At 42.2% G+C, this 21,182-nt stretch overlaps 1 protein-coding gene across 2 annotated transcripts in view; it reads right to left on the reverse strand.

The window, feature by feature from the left end:
- Positions 1-18,701: 18,701 nt before the first annotated feature.
- The window catches only part of rasgef1b (RasGEF domain family member 1B), an 85,154-nt gene continuing 82,673 nt past the window's right edge, over positions 18,702-21,182 (reverse strand). For both annotated transcript variants that reach the window (XM_033024059.1, XM_033024067.1), the window contains exon 14: positions 18,702-20,414. In XM_033024059.1, the coding sequence (XP_032879950.1) occupies positions 20,390-20,414 (25 nt within the window). In that variant the 3' untranslated portion in view covers positions 18,702-20,389. The remainder of the gene's footprint in view (positions 20,415-21,182) is intronic.

The raw sequence follows: 21,182 nt of genomic DNA on the forward strand, positions 1-21,182 counted from the left end.
CTGGAGGAAACCAGTGCCGTGACAGGGAATGTGGCACACTGAGGCAGCAGTTCTACCCGCCGTGCCTCTGCGCTGCTTAGTTTATATTATGGGAAAATGGTAAAGTCACTCCAAATTGTTCCTAGTGTATGTGTGCGAAGAAATTTGAAGGGGTTGTGAGAGGAAAAAATGTGATGAATTAATGATTAATTAATTTGATGCTCAGCGCAGTCGAGGTGGGCCAAAGGGCTTGTTCACATATTGGATAGCTTAATGACTTTATGGCCCTATGATTGGAAGCACCAGCAGTTGAAGCTATTGGATATGCAGAATCACTTAGGACCTATGCAGTTATTGGACATACAATGATATTAAATAGCACAGTTAAGTAAGAAGTGGAATGGAATTGTAATGCACTTCAAATTTATTTACAAGTGAAAACATTTTGTAACATTTTATTTATAGTTGCAACCTCTACCATTAAATATATATCTCATGTTGTCCATAAATAGAAAATGCATGTAGTTTAGAAAGCAGAGGTTAAGATGCACGACAAGATGGATTTTGAGGATGGACTTTAAAGAACGGAGGTGCAGAGGATCAGCAAGGAACATGTGGAGGGTAGAGTTCAGGTCCTCAAGATTCTGTTGCAAAGAGTGGGGATAGGTCAGAGTCATTATGGCTGAACACTTTGGAAGCATAATAGCACAGAAAGTATATTTGAAGACAGCATCAGGCAAAGGTGGTGGAAGGATTTAAAAACAACTGGGTAACCCACTGCCATGACTGACTTCATCAACAAGTGCGTAGAGGAGTGCGCGCCGAAGAAAACAATCAGAGTTCCCCAACCGGAAACTATGGATGAACAGTGAGGAACATTCCCAGGTGAAGGCAAAGACCACTGTGTCTAAGTCAGACGATCCAAAGCAGAATAAGAAATCCCGCTACAATCTTCGCAAGGCCATCAGGGATGCCAAGAGACAATACCAGATCAAAGCTGAGTCTCATTATGTTCATTTGGACACCCGCAGACTGTGGCAAGGCCTGAATATTGTAACTGGATGCTAAGCTAAGTCAGGTAACATTGCTGGTGATAGTGCGGCTGCATGAACTTAATGCATTCTATGCTCACTTGGAGTAGAAGGGCAACAGGGCAATGATATCCATTCCTTTAGAGCCGAGTGTGCCTTTTCCCAGGGTCACTGTGCAGAAGTTGAACCAGTCTTCCTGAGGGTGAACCCAAGGAAAGCAACTGGCCCATACAGAGTGTCTGGCCGCGTCCTTTGGAACTGTGCGGAACAACTAGCAGGAGTGTTAACGGACATCTTTAGATTAGATTAGATTAGATTCAACTTTATTGTCATTGCACAAGTACAAGTACAGGTACAACGAAATGCAGTTTAGCATCTAGCCAGAGAGCAAAGTAGTAAAATGCTGATTAAAACAATATATACAAATGAGGATATATTGAGGTATGTACATAGGCATATACATATATACAGATAATTGTTAAGGTGCAAAAGATTGACGTGCTATATTCTGGTGAATAGAGCTTAACTGTAAATTATATAAACTACTAGACTAAGTGGGACCCGTTGGGTCCCAGCATCACACGGGAGGGCTAGTCACCAATGCAATATTCCACCTCTCCACCAATTCCAATACTGCTCGCCAGTGGGGGTGGGGGGGGGGGCTGCCTGTTGCGCTAGTTTGGGTGTTGCGGGCTGAAGGTACTGGTTTCCAGAGGGCTAGTATAGACATTGTGGGCCGTATGGATGCTTGGGCAGGCATCCCACCGTTGCAACGATTTTAAAAGCCAAGCCAAGGCAAACAATTGGGCTGCAGATACCCGACAACCAAATTTATTTTGTGAACACAAACTTGTTTAAAAAAGGCGAGGCAATCAATTGGGCTGCAGACACCCGACAACCAAAATTCATTTTGTGAACACAAAGTTATTAACCAAAATCATTTTGTGAACACAAACTTGTTAAAAAAAAGGCGAGGCAAACAATTGGGCTGTAGACACCCGACAACCAAAATTCATTTTGTGAACACATACTTGTTAAAAAAAAGGCGAGGCAAACAGTTGGGCTGCAGACACCCGACAACCAAAATTCATTTTGTGAACAAAACTTGTTAAAAAAAAAAAGGCGAGGCAAACAATTGGGCTGCAGACACCCGACAACCAAAATTCATTTTGTGAACACAAACTTGTTAAAAAAAGGCGAGGCAAACAGTTGGGCTGCAGACACCCGACAACCAAAATTCATTTTGTGAACAAAACTTGTTAAAAAAAAAAAGGTGAGGCAAACAATTGGGCTGCAGACACCCGACATCCAAAATTCATTTTGTGAACACAAACGTGTTAACCAAAATTCATTTTGTGAACACAAACCTGTTAAAAAAAGGCGAGGCAAACAATTGGGCTGCAGACACCCGACAACGAAAATTCATTTTGTGAACACAAACTTGTTAAAAAAAAAAGGCAAGGCAAACAATTGGGCTGCAGACACCCTAAAACCAAAATTCATTTTGTGAGCACAAACTTGTTTAAAAAAGGCGAGGCAAACAATTGGGCTGCAGATACCCGACAACCAAAATTCATTTTGTGAGCACAAACTTGTTTAAAAAAGGCGAGGCAAACAATTGGGCTGCAGACACGCGACAACCAAACTTCATTTTGTGAACACAAACTTGTTAAAAAAGGAGAGGCAAACAATTGGGCTGCAGACACCCGACAAACAAAATTCATTTTGTGAACACAAACTTGTTAAAAAAAGGCGAGGCATACAATTGGGCTGCAGACACCCGACAACCAAAATTCATTTTGTGAACATAAACTTGTTAAAAAAAGGCGAGGCAAACAATTGGGCTGCAGACACCCGACAACCAAAATTCATTTTGTGAAAACAAACTTGTTAAAAAGGCGAGGCAAACAATTGGGCCGTGGAGTTAGCGTGCGTTCATTGTTATTCGCAGCTCAGAGAGCCGTGACCCTCTCGCTTCCTGGGTCTGGCAGAGACTAAGTGAAGCACGACACTTCCTTGTTTTATAGTCCCTCCCCTGCCGCCAGCGGGGGCAGCAGAGAGAATGGGGAATTTTGTAAAAACATTAATATATCTCTCATTTTTCATCGACGGAAAAAATCCTCCGCACTCATATGGCGGAGGGGGGCTCTGAGCGAGGTGGCCAAAAATGACGGCCGTAGGTAGCAGCGTTCTCTCGGAAATCGCAGCTCAGTCGGCCAAAAGCGGTCAAGTTCAGAGATTTAGTAATATAGATAAATAATACTGATGAGAAGGGAGGGGGGGAGTGGGGGGCTAGCGCCGGGCCTGTGAGTTCAGCAGGGTAATGGTGTTTTGGAAGAAGCTGTACCTTAGCCTGCTGGTGCGAGACCTGAGGCTCTTGTACCACCTCCCTGATGGGAGGAGGGCAAACAGTCCATGGTTGGGGTGTGAGGGGTCCTTAATGATTTTGCCAGCCGTCTCAGACACCGTGTGCGGTGAAGGACAGCCATGGCAGGGAGCGGGGCGCCGATGATGTGATGGGCGGTTTTCCGTTGCAGTGCCTACCTGTCAGCTGTGGTGCAGCTGCAGTACCACGCCATGAAGCAGGTGGTCAGGATGCTTTCTATGGTACAGCGGTAGAAGTTGGAAAGGATCTGAGGGGACAGGTGAGCTTTCTTAAGCCTCCTCAAAAGGTTTAATCTCTCCCTACTCCATTCTGAGGTACACACCTGCTTCAAAAAGACCTCCATCATCCCGGTGCCAATGAAAAGCAAGATCTAATGTCTTATTGATACCGACCAGTGGCCTTGATAACCCCCCCATCATGAAGCGCTTTGAGAGGCTGGTTATAGAACATGTTAAATCCAGCCAAGCAAGCAATTTGATCCACTACAGGTCACCCATCGCCACAACAGGTCCATGGCTGATGTCATCTCCTTGACCCTACCCTCATTCCTGGAATAAGGAATAAGATGGACACCAATGTCAGACTCCTATTCATAGACTACAGTTTTGCTTTCAATACCATTATCCCATCCAAGCTCATATCCAAACTCGTGGAACTTGGAGTCAGTATTCACCTCTGTAACTAGATCCTTATCTTACTGACCAACAGACCACAATCAGTGAGGATAGGTGACAAATTATTTGCTATGATAGTCCACAACACTGGGGCCACACAGGAATGCATTCTCAGCCCCTTCTATACTCCTCATGCACCCATGTCTGTGCAGCCAAACATCAATCTAATTCAATTTACAAATTCACAGACAACATCACTGTTGTGGGCCGGATATCAAATAACGACGAGACGGAGTACAGGATGGAGATTGAAAACCTCGTAACCTGGTGCCAAGACACCAACATCTCCATGAATGTAAGCGAGATAAAGGAGATGGTGATCGACTTCAGGAAATGAAGCAGCACACATACCTCGATATACATTGATGCCGCTGAAGTAGAGATGGTTGATAAGTTAAAGTTCTTAGGGGAAAAAAATTATTACTAGCAATTTGTCCTGGTCCAACTACATCAAAGCAATGGCCGAGAAAGCACACCAATGCTTCTACTTTCTTAGAAGACTTAGGAAGTTCAGCATGTCCCCAACAACTCTCACCAACTTCTACAGATGCGCCATAGAAAGCATTTTGTCGGAATGCATCACAGCATGGTTTGGGAACAGCTCCATCCAAAAATTGTGGAGAGTAATGGACACAGCCCAGCCCATCACACTAACTAACCTCTCTTCCATCGACTCCATCTACACTGCATGCTGCCTCGGCAAGGCCACCTGCTTAATCAAGGACCAGTCTCACCCCAGTCACTCCATCTTCTCCCCTCTCCCATCAGGCAAGAGGTACAGAAGTTTGAAAATGCATACCTCCAGGTTCAGGGACAGTTTCTTCCCAGCTGTTATCAGGCAACTGAACTGTCGTCTCACCAACTCAAGAGTGGTCCTGACTCCCATCTACACCAAAGGTGACCTTTGAACTATCTTTAATCAGACTTTACTGAACATTATCATGAGCTAATGTTATACCCTTTATCTGTACACTATTGATGGCTTGATTGTAATCATTAGTCTTTTCACTGATTGGATAGCATGCAACAAAAAAGCTTTTCACTGTACCTCAGTACACGTCAATAATAAATTAAACTAAATATTGAGGAGTGTCAAAGTAAACCAGTAAGGTCATTGATTTTCATGATATATTGATATACTGAAACTATCATTCTATTCTAATGTCATCTATTTTTGGATGTAAATTTACAGGAGATTGACAGGAAAGTTTGTAGTAGATGGGCTAGTGCATGAGGTATAATGGATCGTGTTATGAAGGTGAAAATAAGTAGAGTTGGTGTTGAAAATTATATGAGTAACAGGATAGTCTCAGGAACTAAGTCTATAATTGATCTTCCCAATGCTGAGGCAAAGGGATCTAAGATTTGTTCCACACTATTCACTCCCACTTTTAGCTGCTTACACTCTATCCATCTTGAAATAGTCTGCACCAACAATCTCTTGTGAAATTATTAATTAACTATGAAGAAACTATCCTTCGTTTCATAGGTACTAGTAGGCTCAGTGTACCTTTTTACATAATCAACACCCTCAATCTCCGATCTGGTGGGCATACTGTCCCCTCCAACTTACCCAACCATGCCCGATTGCTTTTTGAGTTCATTCATAAAAGTCGGATAAATTATGGGGCAGCAGAGTTCGAGGTAATAGGTCAAGGGAGGTGAAGCATAGAAATAGAAAGATTAAACGAAAACTTACCGTTTGAAGTTTGATCTTTATTTTATGAGAAGTTAAAGTGAGGGATTACGTGAAGAACCCGCCAGCCCGTATGCACGTCAATCTTCAGAGCAACTGTATGAAACCACAGACCACTTGCACGAACTTAAACTATAGAAAGATTAATAACCCTTGACTTACCGAATGATCTTTATGAGATTCAGGGTTGGGAGTGGAGGGCACGTAGTCCCTCAGTTCAACTTCTCATAAAATAAAGATCAAACTTCAAACGGTAAGTTTTTGTTTAATCTTTCTATTTTATATCGAAGTCTCATGAGAGACTACGTGAAGCCTTCGAAGCTCTGTGGTTTCATGCAGTAAACCAATCTGTGTGTGAAACACTTAAACAGATAAACCATAAATGGTAGAAAAATCATGGGCTATTAACAACATGATGCAAACTTACATACATGTACATTGCCCTTAATCGGATCACAGTCCCAATTGCCTTTGGGTTAGACAATAGCTCATGCAACACTGTTCAGAATTCTATCTGCAACCATCCAGACATGTTCAACAACATTTTATAACTTCTGAAAATGTGCTTAGCTGAGCCTCCTGCTGTTGCGAGATGATCAAAGGGGAAATTCCATTCTATTGGCTGCTAACGAGCCAGCCCCCCTGGTAGAATGAGACTTGAAATTATTTGAATTCACTCCCACTTTTAGCTGCTTACATTCTATCCATCTTGAAATAGTCTGCACCAACAATCTCTTGTGAAATTATTAATTAACTGTGAAGAAACTATCATTTGTTTCATAGGTACTAGTAGGCTCAGTTTACCTTTTTACATAATCAACCCCCCCAATCTCCGATCTGGTGGGTATGCTGTCAACTCCAACTTACCCAACCGTGCCCGTTTGCTTTATGAGTTCATTCATAAAAGCTATCCTTATGTCAGATATGACCCAGAGATCCAGACGGAGATTGTGTAAAGACTGTGCTCTTTGTGCTGAAATCAGTTGTCATAAGCATAATTAACTTAAACGATACTGCTCCATAATTAGGAATACAGTTTATGAATATCTGCACAATAATTTATACTGATTCCACATTCCACATTACTTTGAATCTAGGCTTGAGAGTTCATATAAAATGCACCTTTCATAACCTTAGTTAACAGTGGGTGAATAACCAATCATTTGTTGTCCCACTAATAAGCTAGATACAATGACAAAGCAGCAAGAGCAGTGTCAATTGCACTATAACATAATCGCTTCTCTTAAACCCAAACTGAGACCACAAAACTCTGCTACATCTGTTTAAAGTAGCTCACATGTATCTCTTCACAAACTTTCCATACAATCATGCAATGATAGATGCACAAAAGGATGAACTAGCCACCACTCGTGTCTTTGAGCAAATATAGGAGCTTCTTTCAGCAGACTTATCTACAATGGAAGCCCTGGGTGAGTAGGCCAAAATGGCACTAATATAATTCATGTCATCTATAAACTCCGCGACAAAATGCCCTTTAGATCGGAGTAAGGCAGCATTAACTTTAGAATCTTTATAAATAGCCTAGGACTTAAGTCAACCCCTTAGGTAGACCCTAAAATTTCCAACACTGGCTTTGCCATAAAACACCAGATATATCTTGTGGCACAGATATGGAAAGATATGCATCTTCAAGATCGATTGAGGCCCTAAATCCTCTGTAATCAGCTAAATTGCTGAATGACAATTATCCATCTTAAACTGGTTATACGAACCATATGATCAGGCTAGCCAAATCCAAGCCTGATTTGGCATCCTCCATTTTCCTTCAACCTTGAGAGAATATTAGAATATACCCATCTAGTTCTTGGGTAGACTGCTCTTCCACTTGGATAGCCATAGTTTCCTCTTTGAACCATAAGCACGGAAATCTTGGCTTCTCTTGGCTGCGGAGGAATTATTCAACCAGAAAGCTGAATCTTATAACCATTTATGATATGTAAAATGGAAAATTCGGAGGTTACCTGTCCCCACCTGTATGTTGAACCATCTTACCTATCTCCGAGTTGAATATCGACAGCACATCTCATGTGACTGATGTAATAACATTCACATACTCAACAACCTCCGCCTCTTTGTTGCTTTGCTGTCCATGATGAGACAGACGGTGGCTGTTGATGTGATCAAGGCAGTTTCTGAGAAAGCCCTTGCTATAAAAACACCAAGACTGCTGATAAACAAATAGACAAAAGGTGATTATCACCCCCCGCCACGAAGATCCAGGAATCCCTGAGATAGACACTACCAATAATTGGCCACAGGCAGAAGACTTATAGTCAACTGATCCTAGATTTTGCTCTATCTCCAGCACGGACATCCTGCCGTGCTGGGGACAATACTGAGTATGAGGAGAGCGCTGTATCCATGGTGATCGCTGAAACCTGCGAATAAAAGGCCCTCGGGCTTGGTTAATTGTGTAGGCCTGGTGCTCCAAACCAGCCTCAGTGAAGCGGTGTCAGCCACTTACTTGGTAAAGATGATATGTATGCATGTAAACGGGAGTCTTACCCTCAAAGGGTGTATTTACCACACCCACCGCATCCTTGACGTTCTTTTGCACTAAATTAACATAAATTGGATAGACCTCAGGTCTATACCATCCTAACACAATTGAGTTTAGACTGCAAATACACAAAAGTGCTAAAGAGTCTACTGCAAATCAGACAGCAGAATTCCCTCTACTGACCTTGTAAAGGCCAAATCCTTCCCTGAGAAAACTCAGAACTTTCTGGGGTATAAGGCCTTTTGACTTGTTTTTGCCTCAACTGATGGCATTAACCTACAAACCTCCAGTGTCGGACAGAATCAGAACATACATCAGATCCTTATGCGACTAGAATTGAAGTGAAGCATCCACTTGGTGTGGGAATACGAGTTCCTTGTCAACTCCTCACAGTCACAATGCCTTACCGGGTCGCCGTGCAGTAAGCTCCGGAGCGCTGTGGCCGCCGACTCACAACATCGCGGAGTTGGGGCTGCGGGCGTCCGGCCGCGGGCCGCGTTGGATTTGGAGCGCCGCGCAGCCAGGGGTAGAGTTGCCGGGGTCGGAGCTACAACCGGCGCCGCCGGCGGCCGGATGCCCGCAGCCCCAGCTCCACGATGTTGGGAGTCAGCGGCCACAGCGCTCCGGAGCTTATTGCACGGCGACCCGGTAAGGCATTGCCCGCTCCCCGCCTCTCCGACCAGGTAGGGGACTAAGAATTAAAGTTTCCCCCTTCACCCCCCCCCCCCCCCCCCCAACATAACAGCCCTCCAAACTAACTGACTAACATTTAAGCAATTATTTACAGATGTTTAAGTGTCTCCTCGGTCTCCGGGGAGGAGGCAGCCGCTACAGTAGTACAGAACTGGGTTGACCATGGGTCGTTTCGGGTCAAGTTTGGCGGCAAACGCGAGCTTTGGTGTGCAGACGACATCCTGGAAAAAATGTCCGGTTTTCGGAGCTTTTCGGTTTCCGGAACTCCGGATAAAAGGTTGCGCACCTGTATAGGTAATAACCTCCAGTACTCCCCTCTACTGAGCGGGAGGTAAAATAATGCAGCTCTGAACCAGGTGTTGCTTCCCCTCTTCTGAGCGAGAGATATTGTGATGCAAACCTGAGCCAGGTATTGCTTCCCCTCTTATAGAGCAACCCTGAGCCAGGTGTTGCTTCAACAGGCATCGGATTGGAGCAGCCTGTAAGTGTCTCCTGAGCCAGGAGCACAATTCTATTATATACTCACTGGACAGGTCGCGTATGCTAATGACTCAGAGCCTGGGCTTGCTCCCTTCTGGAGCCTCAACGGAGTCTAGAGGGAAGGAATATAACGCAACCCTGAGCCAGGTGTTGCTTCCTTCAGGCATCTGACTGGCTCCCTTTTTGAGGCTCAACGGAGGTGTCTGTACAGCCGCACCAGTCAACTCTCCTCGACCAGTCGCCTGCTCCCTTGGAGCCCCAAAACTGCTCCCTCACGGAGCCTCAATGGCGGTAGCTGCAACGGCCGTGCTGTCAGCCTACTGAATCTGTCCACCTGCTCCCTCTTGGAGCCTTAATGGCAATAGCTGCACCGGCCAAGCCGTCAGCCTATTGAATGCGGCCGCCTGCTCCTTTACGGAGCCTCCACGGCAGTAGCTGCACAGGCTGTGCCTGCTTCTCCGGACCCGCTGCACCTATTTTCGGAGCAGCGGCCCGTTCCTGAAACAAAAATCCCTTACCTGCCGAAGCAGTTTTGAACTGCTCCGAATCCCACGCCATGCGTTGACGTATTGACGGGCATGCGGGCTGGCGGGTTCTTCACATAGTCTCTCACGAGACTTCGATATAAAATAGCCTATTATTCACCATTCATCTCTGTTGTACCTACATGGCTTGTTTCATGAGGATTTCTTCATTTGCATTTTCTAGTCTGAAATCTTATTTGATTGTGCACGCCAGGTTGATTGCATTCGTCGAAACAGGGCGGACCACGTGATGGTTGTAATCTCTCTCCCCTCTAGAGGGTCTGACCTATAGGGAAAGGTTGAGCAGGCTGTGACTCTATACCTTGGAGTGCAGGAGGATGAGAGATAATCTTATTGAGGTTTATAAAATGATGAGAGGAATAAATCAGGTTGATGCACATAGCCTCTTGCCCAGAATATGTTAGTCGAGGACTAGAGGACATAGGTTTAAGGTGAAGGGGGAAAGATTTAATAGGAATCTGAGGGGTAACTTTTTCACACAAAGGTTGGTGGATGTATGGAACAAGCTGCCAGAGGAGGTAGTTGAGGCAAGGACCATCTCAAGATTTAAGAAACAGTTAGACAGGTACATGGATAGGACATGTTTGGAGAAATATGGACCAAACGCGGGCAGGTGGGACGTGTAGCTGGGACATGTTGGCCGATGTGGGCAAGTTGGGCCGAAGGGCCTGATTCCACACTGTATCACTCTATGACTCTATGACTCGATAAATAGTAAATTTCAAAAGGGAATTAATCAGAAAATTATTGTAGATTATATTTTTAACCAAGGTAAAGAGGGAGATGGGACTAATTGGGTACCATTTCCAACAAGTATAATGGGTCTAATATCCTACTTCTATGACTTAAAATTCTATGAGTAACATTCTCAAACATCGGACATTTTGTAAACAAAAATATTCCAGCTCCGGTTCTTCTCAGAAACAATTTCTTATGCTGCCTTTCAGAGAGGAATGATGTTTGTGCATGAGCTGTTTCAAGTGAAAACCTATTGTGAGGAATTTAACATAGACAGGCCAATGTTGTGAAGGTGTTCCAGTGCCATTTCATTAAATATTTCATCATCTAACAGCATCCAGAATTATAAATTGACATTCGAACACTAACATGGCATAAAGGCATGTATAATTTAAGAGTGCTGTCGGCTTACTGAGTAGGAGCAAGGATGTAGAACCCTGCATAAAAAACAAACTCAGAATGCAAAGAATTCTGTATCGACCTCTCTGCACTAAATCCAACCAGGTTCAATGGCAATAGAATGCATGGGCATTCTCCCTGGGGCTTGGGGCATCAGTTTTGCTTGTTTGTATGTTCTGATGTGTATTGCATTGCATTAAATATGTATCATGTCCTACAGCATAACTGTATATTTGACTCAAGTGTAAGACCACAGCGATGTGAGATGTTATACTTCCCTACCACTAATTTATTACCTTAACTTTAAATTGAAAGCATATTTGGTGATGGGATAGTCATAGATTCAGATCAGATTCAGATTCAATTTTAATTGTCATTGTCAGTTTTAAAGGGCATCAAGAAAACTCTCCATAGTGCAGCCAACTAAACATTAGTGACACTACTAGCTAAGATAGTGACCAGTAAAGTGGACATCAAAATCACGGTGTAAATGTCAAATATTTGACAGTGTGAAAAGCCGGTGAAAATGGACCTGGGGCAGTAGACCCAAGTGGAGCATTCCTCTCCTGAACCCTGCAAAATAAAAATAGCACAACCAGAGGGGGTTTCTAACGTTTTCTTCAACAAAGCTTGTTGATTAGAATGCTCAAGACTTAGATGTACCAATCAAACCTGCATGCATTATCTCCCTAAATGTATTTGGATCTCAGATTCAGGGTTTTAAAAGTGAATTGAATAAATAAAGACCCTCACAGCTCTTTCAGCAAAACACCATAGTTGAATAAAGAATACACAAAACAACACGATGTTCAGTACACCTCTGGTCCAGATCAAGCCCAACAAATTGCTGTGAAGATTTCTCATATCATTATTTCCCAAATTTCCAACCTATTTTCTATTCTCTTACATTCTCCTCAGTCCTACAATACTGATCTAAAATCTGGTTACTCTGACCATATCTTTAATATCTCACTCAAAACAAAATTCATCATTCCATGTTCTATTCCTTAACGAATGCCTCTGGAACGTCAGAGGTTGAAGGAAGACTTGACAAAAGTATATAGAATTATGGGAGGCATAGATAGGGCAGAGAGTCAGAACATTTTTCCCCACGGTGAAAATGTCAAAACACTAGAGGGCATAGCTATAAGGTGAAAGGGAGAAAGTTTAGTGAAGATGTGCGGAGCAAGTTTTTTTAATCAGAGAGTGGTGGGGGCCTAGAATACATTGCCAGGAGTGGTGAAGGAGGCAGATATGGTAGTGGCGTTTAAGATGCCTTTATGTTGGCAGATGGAAGTGCAGGGAAATGAGGGATATGGATCATGTACAGGCAAATGAGATTAGGTTAAAACTAGGCATCATATTCGGCACAAACATGTGCCCTTCCTGTGCTGTACTGTTTCATGTTCTATATTCTATTTTCAATGTTCTATGTTCAATGTTGTATGAAAAGCTCTTTGAGTTTTCTATCTGCAAGGAATGCTTTGGAATTGCTAAAATACATTGTCCATGGAGTGTCAGAGGCAATGGTGGTGTAATTGTGGATTGCTAGAAAGTGCACATTGAGTCCCAGACTACATAGATGGCAAGATTATTGGTTCTGAATATTGGGCGTGGCCTCATTTACATTTTAAAGGGCATCAAGAAAACTCTCCATGTGATTCCTAAAACATTGGCTGGCTTGCAGTTGTGATTTCAGCCATTCAAAGAACTTTCTCCTCAGTGAAACTATTCATTAGCAATGTATAGTTAAGTAACTCCTAATGCTCAAGGAATCAGTGCACCTTTTGACTCTTCATTTTGAGAATTTCTCCACCTCTGTTACTCACTGAAAGTGCCAGCGCATGTCAGAGTGGTGTCAGGTTTGAGTGGGAGAATTTAGCACAATGAGGGTGAATTAACCATATATATTTCACATTCTGTACTTCATAAGAAATTAAAATAATCTTACCACTGTCTTTAGTCGTGCAATAGAAAATGTTCCTCGTATCAGCATCTGGAAATATGACAACGTTTAATGGCCTTTAATTAGAAGCAACTCATAAAAAATACAACCTTACAGTTAGTGTGTTTTGAAATTCCAGCTTAAAGTATATGATTTCCACTGGAGAAAGTTAACATTTTTCGCTAATTTTTCCAGTTATAAAGCTATGCAGCACAGAAATATGCTTTACCACCCATCTTGTCCATATGGATTAAGTTGGCGTAGCTGTCTCAACCCTTCCTATCCATATATCTGTCTAAATGTCGCTAAAAAGTCATAACTGTATCTGCTTCTATAGCTTCCTCTGGCAGCTGGTTCTAGATAAGGACTACCCACCAAGGTCCCTCTTAAATCTCTTTCCTCCCACCTTAATACTATGCCCTCTCATTTTTAAATCCACTACCCCGGGAAAAAGATTGTGAGCGTTTACTTTATCAGTGCCCCTCGTGGACTTACCTCCTCAAGAAATGAAGTGAATGTAATGGATCTTCCCCTTATACATCCTAAATTGTAGTTGTCAGGCTTCACCATCGCATCACTTGGAGTTTATCAATTTAGGTTATGCACCAGTTGCCTGTATAACGTGTCTTGCACACTTCTCTGGAACCATCCTTGGTGGAGAGCATAGTGAACACGGATGTGGACATTTGAGATTGAGTAAAAAGATCAGGACAGCATCATTTGAGACCATTATGCTCCATTTGGAGTAGAAAAGTTAAAAGAATGAGAGAGTAGCAAGTATGTTTATAGCCGTACTGTATATAACCTCCTGAATATTTAGCATTTGCCATTATGTACATGCAGTAGGTTCATGAGTAACCAATATTTTCTGAATTCAGCCTAGTAGTTTCCAGCTGATTTTATCACCTAATTGTTCTTCTACTCGTTTCATCTATTCATCAACCAGTTCTACATATTTTATTACAAATGACCCCATTTCAGGTTTATCAGTTCTATTCAGATCACATACTTTCTACATTAATTACCTTCAGTTCCTTCTCCTGGGCATCTCTTTATCTCTAAGCCCTTTCATGGTTTTTAATGTGCCAGTAAAATTCTTGCTTATTTTCATCATTTACAAATATTTGGAATGATTTTCTATTGCAAATGAACATTAAATATTAATTAAGCAGAGAATAGAGCAACGCATGTAGGGAATGTAACATCCTGTGGACAATGTACAAAAAATTTCCACTTATTCAATCAAATTAAAAGTCACAGCAGTTAGCAGCACATTATCCTCCACAGCAATTTCCCTTTCCTCTCTTCTCTGAAACCAGCTAGTGAATATGAACTTTTAATCGTATGGCTTGCTCAATATCTCATATTTTACATTTTCTGCTTTTAGTTACTTGTATTTGTTAACATGTATTGACTATGGTTAGTCTAATCTCAATAGAAATGCCCACTGCTCTAAATCTACAAGTATCTCGTTTTCGTTCATACCACTTTTTTTTCCATTTACTAAAGGGCCTGTCCCACTTACGTGTCCTTGGCATGCAAATTACACGACCTCGTGGTCGCATTGAGCCGCGATGGTCCGGCGAAGGTCGGGCGCGATTACATGCGTACACGCACAGCCGTCTGGAGCTCGTGATGTCATTTGAAGATGGACACAAAGCTGGAGTAACTCAGCGGAACCGGCAGCATCTCTGGAGAGAAGCAATGGGTGATGTTTCATGTCGAGACACTTCTTCAGTCTGAAAAGGGTCTTGACCCGAAACATCACCCATTGCTTCTCTCCAGAGATGCTGCCAGTCCCGCTGAGTTACTCCTGCATTTTGTGTCTATCTTCAATTTTCTTGGCCCCGCTCTGGGAGTAGAAGTGGGGGCGGATCCGGACCACAACGGCCGTGAGCCCCAGGTCAAGTTCGGCGATCGTCTGCCTGCTTCTGCTGCTGTTGAAGGTGAGACGTTGCATCGCGCCAGGGTCTTGGGCCTGTCCCACTTTGGCCTTCAGTTCTGCGACAGGCCGTTGCCGCGCGATTTCGTTCACTACAAAAATTTCAGAGCCCCGCGCGATATCGCGCACAACTACATACCCCTCCGCGCTTTTAAGTGGGACCGGCCCCGCGTGGCCATACGATGCCCGTACGCCTCAACGCGACCAAGAGGTCGCGTAATTTGTGTGCAAAGGACACGTAAGTTGGACAGGCCCTTAACTCTTCAAACTTTCAATACTATTCTATCCTGTCTGGAGACACAAGACTGCAGATTCTAAACTTGAACAAAACAGAAAGTGCTGGAAGAACTCCGCGAGTCAGGCAGCATCTGGGGAGGGAATGGACGGGTTTTGGTCAGAACCTGTCTTCGGATTGGAAAAGGTCCCAACCCAAATAATTGCCTATCCATTTCCTCTTCAGATGCTGACTGGACTGGCCAGCTGAATTCCTCCAGCACTTTATGTTTTGCTCTTTGTTTTTCTTTCTGCTTTATATCCTGGCATTTTTGAATCAGAGGTCTGATGTCATCAGCTATATTTCCTTTGCAATCAAGGAACGCTTGCATTTCCCTCTAGTTTCTCAATTTAGAAAAAAAAACATCAGCCATTCAGAGTATTGTAGTATTTGTTTTTAATACTAGTTATGGGTTTTGATTGAAAATTGGGGCTTGCATATTCTACAAAGTATCCATTAATGAGCTGGATTTTGCTCTCAAAGGTGAGATGTCCAATATGTTGACATTTGTTCATTACAACGCTTATGTTTTACATTGGAAATTCTGTTCTGTTGACTGGTGCAGTAGGCACCACACCATCTGCCACCTGTTGACACAAGCCAAGCAGCCACATATCTCAATTTATTATATATATATAATTACAAATAACCAATATGGCATGCAGAGCAGATTAGATCAGTTAGCTTAGGCTACTTGAGATATATTTTTTGAGATACACCACAGAAACGGGCCCTTCATCATACTGAGTCCACGCCAACTGCAATCACTTCATACACTAGCACTATCCTGCACACCAGGGACAATTTACAATTTTCCTAAGCGAATTAACCTACAAACCTGTATGTCTTTGGAGTGTAGGTGGAAACCGGAGCATCCGGAGAAAACCCAATGCAGTCACAGGGAGAATGTACAAACTCTGTACAGACAGTACCAGTAGTCAGGATGGAACCTAGGACTCTGGCGCTGTACGGCAGCAAGTCTACCACTACGTTACTGTGCCGCCCCCTACTAAATGGGAAATCAAGTACAAGGAGCAAAATAAAGAAGTAAGGACTGGATTGAGAGATGAGACAAATGTAAAAGATAATGAAAAGAATGATCTCCCTGGAGATATTCTCTGCTAAATTTAATAGATCTGTATCAAGTAGCTACAAGATTTACACAACATTCCATGTACTTCAATTGCTAATCTCAGTGAAATCGTTTCCATTAAGGTTTTCGATGGAGAAAGGCATTAATGGAAGCTCCTGAACCATCAGTGAAGTGGTAACAGTTCATCAAGCTTGTGTCCAGACCTATTCTGTTTAAAGAAAATCACATGCAGAACCAGAATGACCAAAATTCTATCAACTGTTTATTTCCTATCATTATGTCCTGTTAACATGACTACCATTCCCTCCACTTACAGAAAATATTGAATGCAGAACATGGGCAACATTTATTGAGAGACTCTACATAGTCAGGTAACATGAGATGCAAATGAAAACAAATGTCCAGCATTCATTGAAAAATTGTTAAAATTTGACAAAGACGTTTTAGAAAAACATGTTGAGGTGAGTTGATATTTGTTGACAGCCAAGATGATGGTGCCAACCAACTCCACCATGTTTCCTGGAAACAAACATATCAGTTTCTTTTATTAATGCAAGTTTCTTTTTGTTGCAAGTTTGTCCAATGGGTTCCTTAAAATCCAATGGCATTTATAGTTCCTAGTTTAGAGCCCAGGTGGACTACATTTTAAAAAACTAAGCAGCATAACCTTTCGCAAATCCAAAAGTCTAAAATTTAGGTTCACAATACAAAGTCACTTCCACAGTTTTGGTGAGAAATGAGATATGAATAAAACTATAATTCAAACATTTTGTTTTTCAATCAGTATACTATGACCCTGGTCAGCCTATTCCTTGATACTATCTCCTCCACTCTCTAATGTATAAACTTAAGTGTCACAAAAATTACTATTAGTCGTGAAAAAGAACCCCATTTCTTTGTTGTTACCTGGTTGACAGGAAACAGTGAACTTTCAAGGCTAACTGGATCGTTGTGGATGCTGAACGTGTCTATTACTTGTATGCTCTTTCCACTCCAGTAATTCATGATTGTTAACATAAGCACAATTCCCTCTAAGAACTTTAATTCTGATTGACAGAATTCAATGCCCAACATGGTAAAATTCACTGGATTCACTGATAAACTCCTATCACATGAACTTATTTCAGTTTTGCATTTTGTCCATTTCTTCCTGCAGCGTAGACAACATTTTATAATGCGTACAGCTCTGGTCGCCTCAATACAGGAAGACTGTGGAGGCATTGGAAAAGGTGCAGAGGAGGTTTACCAGATTAATGCTTGGATTAGCTTGGTGGGGAGACTGTCCCCAGTCCTTTCCATTCGTTTCATGTATCTTGTGGTTTTATGGCTGTTGGCAGATCAATTTCCCTCCTGGGATAATATAAAGTTCCATCATATCGTATAGCTTTAGTGAGAGGGGCAAAGTTTAAAGGAGATATACGAGGCACGTTTTTACTCAGAACATGCTGAGAACGTGCCTGGAACATGCTGCCAGGGGTAGTAGTGGAGACAGATACAACAGTGACATTTAAGTGTCTTTTGGATGGGTATATGGATATGCAGGGAATGGAGTGATAGAGGTTGCATGCAGGCAGGTATGTCTTTGACAACATCATGTTCAACACAGACACTGTGGGCTTAAGGTCCTGTTCCTCTGCTGTACTATGTTCTAATAATCCCCACCAACATCCTCAGGACTTTCTACAGGGGTACGGTGGAGTCTGTACTCACGTACTGCATAAATACGTGGTACTCCACCTGCAATTGCTCGGACAGGAAGGCTCTGCAGAGGGTAGTGAGGGAAGCAGAGAGGATCATTGGCGTCTCCCTACCCTCGGTACAAGAACTGTTCCAGAGCCGCTGTCTGAAAAAAGCTCAGAGAATTGCTAAGGACAAACTGCACCCCCTCCACATACACCTGGATCTCCTGCCATCAGGCAAGAGATATCGAAGCATCAAAGCCCGGACTACAAGACTGCTAATCAGCTTCCTACCACAGGCTGTGAGGCTGCTAAACAGTCACTCTGTACACAGTCACTTGATTCTGCGGCTGGCACGGACACTTTAATAACTGGCACTGGCCACTCAAATCAGCTGCCCCGGACATTTTATGATTGGTTTATTGTATTTTAACGTTGTGTTTTACCTGCTTTTAACTATTTATACTGTTCCATCAGGGACTGGATTGTTTTTAGTATTATGTGTGAAATGTTTTAATTTTCATGTGCGATGCTCCGCTATTCCCTGGGAAACATCTTTTCATTTTGCACTGTACAACTGTTGCTTGCAAGATGACAATAAAGGTTGATTGATTGATTGCTTAATATGCTTGGTCAGTTCAACAAAAGCTCAGGTAACAATTTTCCATGTATTTAGGAGGACAGCATTCACCATATTTTCCTATTGTATTTATAATGTAAAAAGCCCTCTCTGCTCTGTCCACAAACAACCAATCGCACATTTAGCAGTGCTTAGTAATAGCATTCCTATCTTGTGTATGAAGGTGTAGTATTTCAATCCCGTATATGGTGGGGTTGACACCCAGATGAAAGCATGCATCATGTGGGGAGATGGTGCAATCCTTCCTGCTGTATAGTATTAATGCTGCCATTGGATCCCACAATAGTGATGCACAGGAGTATTCGACGTACATATAGATAGATTCACCAATACTTGTTGACACAAAACACTACTGTTGCATAAAATTGTCAAACTGCTAATGCATGACTGGAATTTTCTCTCTATTGCATCAGTAAACTATAGATTGAACTACGCCAAAATTCAGTATAAAATTAATCTTACAGTGAAAGAAGATTCATTATTTTACAAAATCACCACAGTATTTTTTTTAATTCCCTTCTCAGCAACTAAGCATTTAAAATGCATAATGATGTACGCATAAAAGTTATATACAGATAAGTTAACCACAATATTTAAAAAAAAAGATAATGGCAGGAAGAAAATGTACAAAATTCAGCCATCATTCACATGCATTATAACATGTACAGTATCTTGTCATGAATCACTGGCACTAACTTTTCAGAACCATGTTCATTTTTTTTTCTACTGAGTTCACATGTCTTTCATTATGCATTTGGAATAAATATTTTTAAATGCTTACACCTATTGCAAGCAAGTCATAAATGCTTCACAATGCAGGATATTGCACAATCCTAATGCTGATGTGACTCACAGAATGCTGACTTCTGCAGATTAAATGACGGATTACAATTTAATCGACAATTTTGCAAGTATTCCTGTCAAGAAAATCCCTGCCTTTGTGATGATATTCAAGTATATGGTGATTACTAAACATTTTATAAAATAATCCAAAATGTTGTTTTAATTCTTACAAACAAATACCAAAATAACATTCTACCATTTTAATTCTTCAGAGTTACTTTAAATCTCAGAGTATCCCAAAGCCTACCTAGATGTAACTGATACTTCAACATGAGATATTTACAGTATGTTCTATGTAAACAGTTTGGTCATGGATTTAACTAACTTGCCATATCATACAAATCTATTGCCTTCTGGTACAATATATGTATGACCATTGTCATGAACATTATTATATTAGCTTTTTTTCCCGATGATACTGACCCGCAGCCATCTCAGGTCATTTTGATCCCAATAGCTATAAGACCAGGTGGAGACCAGCACCCAGGCCTGAGGTTCTGTCTGAAACTGCAGAGTAACCAGCAGCAAATCTCAGGAATCCGTCCACCAGACCAGTTAATATGGAGGTTTGCAACCAGGTGTACCCACACTCTCAACTCTGAGATTCTCAGTTCACAATGAAATTGCTAACAGCCAGCAGAACCCAAAAAAAAAATTGCATGTAGTCTATGACCAGTGAAATAGGCTTCCAATCTCTGTTTCGCTCTGATTGAGATTCATTGTTGTTCGTGCATAACTTTTATTCCACTGCTGTCCAAGTCTCTTGCTCTTGAAAATCAGTTGTTGAAAAACATTGTGTTGGTGCCAATTATAAAGCACTTTATGTTGAGGCTAAACTCTAGATAGAAATTTTGACCTGAAAGAAAAATAAACATATTCATTTTAAGTGCATAAGCAACCAATTAGTGAAACAGGACCATGGAGGAGCAACTGTCAATTTTATGCTTTCTGACAAAAACAATGGCAAAGTAATCATGTTCTCAGCTTTCTGTATTCATGTGAATTATTATTTCAATTACTTTCAACCATTTGATGACTGAATATCCACTGGTCATCCTGAGCTTTAAGCTGGCCAGTTCATGAATTCTTGTTTAAGAAGGAACTGCAGTTGCTGGAAAATCGAAGGTAGACAAAAGTGCTGGAGAAACTCAGCGGGTGTGGCAGCATCTATGGAGCGAAGGAAAAAGGCAACGTTTCGGGCCGAAACCCTTCTTCAGACTGATGTAGAGTGCAGGGGGCGGGAAGGAGAAAGGAAGAGGCGGAGCCAGAGGGCTGAGGGAGAGCTGAGAAGGGGAGGAGACAATAAGGGTTACCGGAAATTGGAGAAGTCAATGTTCATGCCGCTGGGGTATAAACTGCCAAAGCGAAATATGAGGTGCTGCGCCTCTAATTTCCGGTGGTGCTCACTTTGGCCATGGAGGAGACCCAGGACAGATAGGTCGGATTTGGAATGGTAGGGGGAGTTGAAGTGCTGAGCCACCGGGAGATCAGGTAGGTTATTGCAGACCAAGCGGAGGTGTTCAGCGAAAAGATCACCAAGCCTACGCTTGGTTTCACCGATGTAGATCAGCTGACATCTAGAGCAGCGGATGCAATAGATCAGGTTGGAGGAGGTGCAGATGAG

This window comes from Amblyraja radiata, chromosome 1 (assembly GCF_010909765.2).
Source record: "Amblyraja radiata isolate CabotCenter1 chromosome 1, sAmbRad1.1.pri, whole genome shotgun sequence".
NCBI lineage: Eukaryota > Metazoa > Chordata > Chondrichthyes > Rajiformes > Rajidae > Amblyraja > Amblyraja radiata.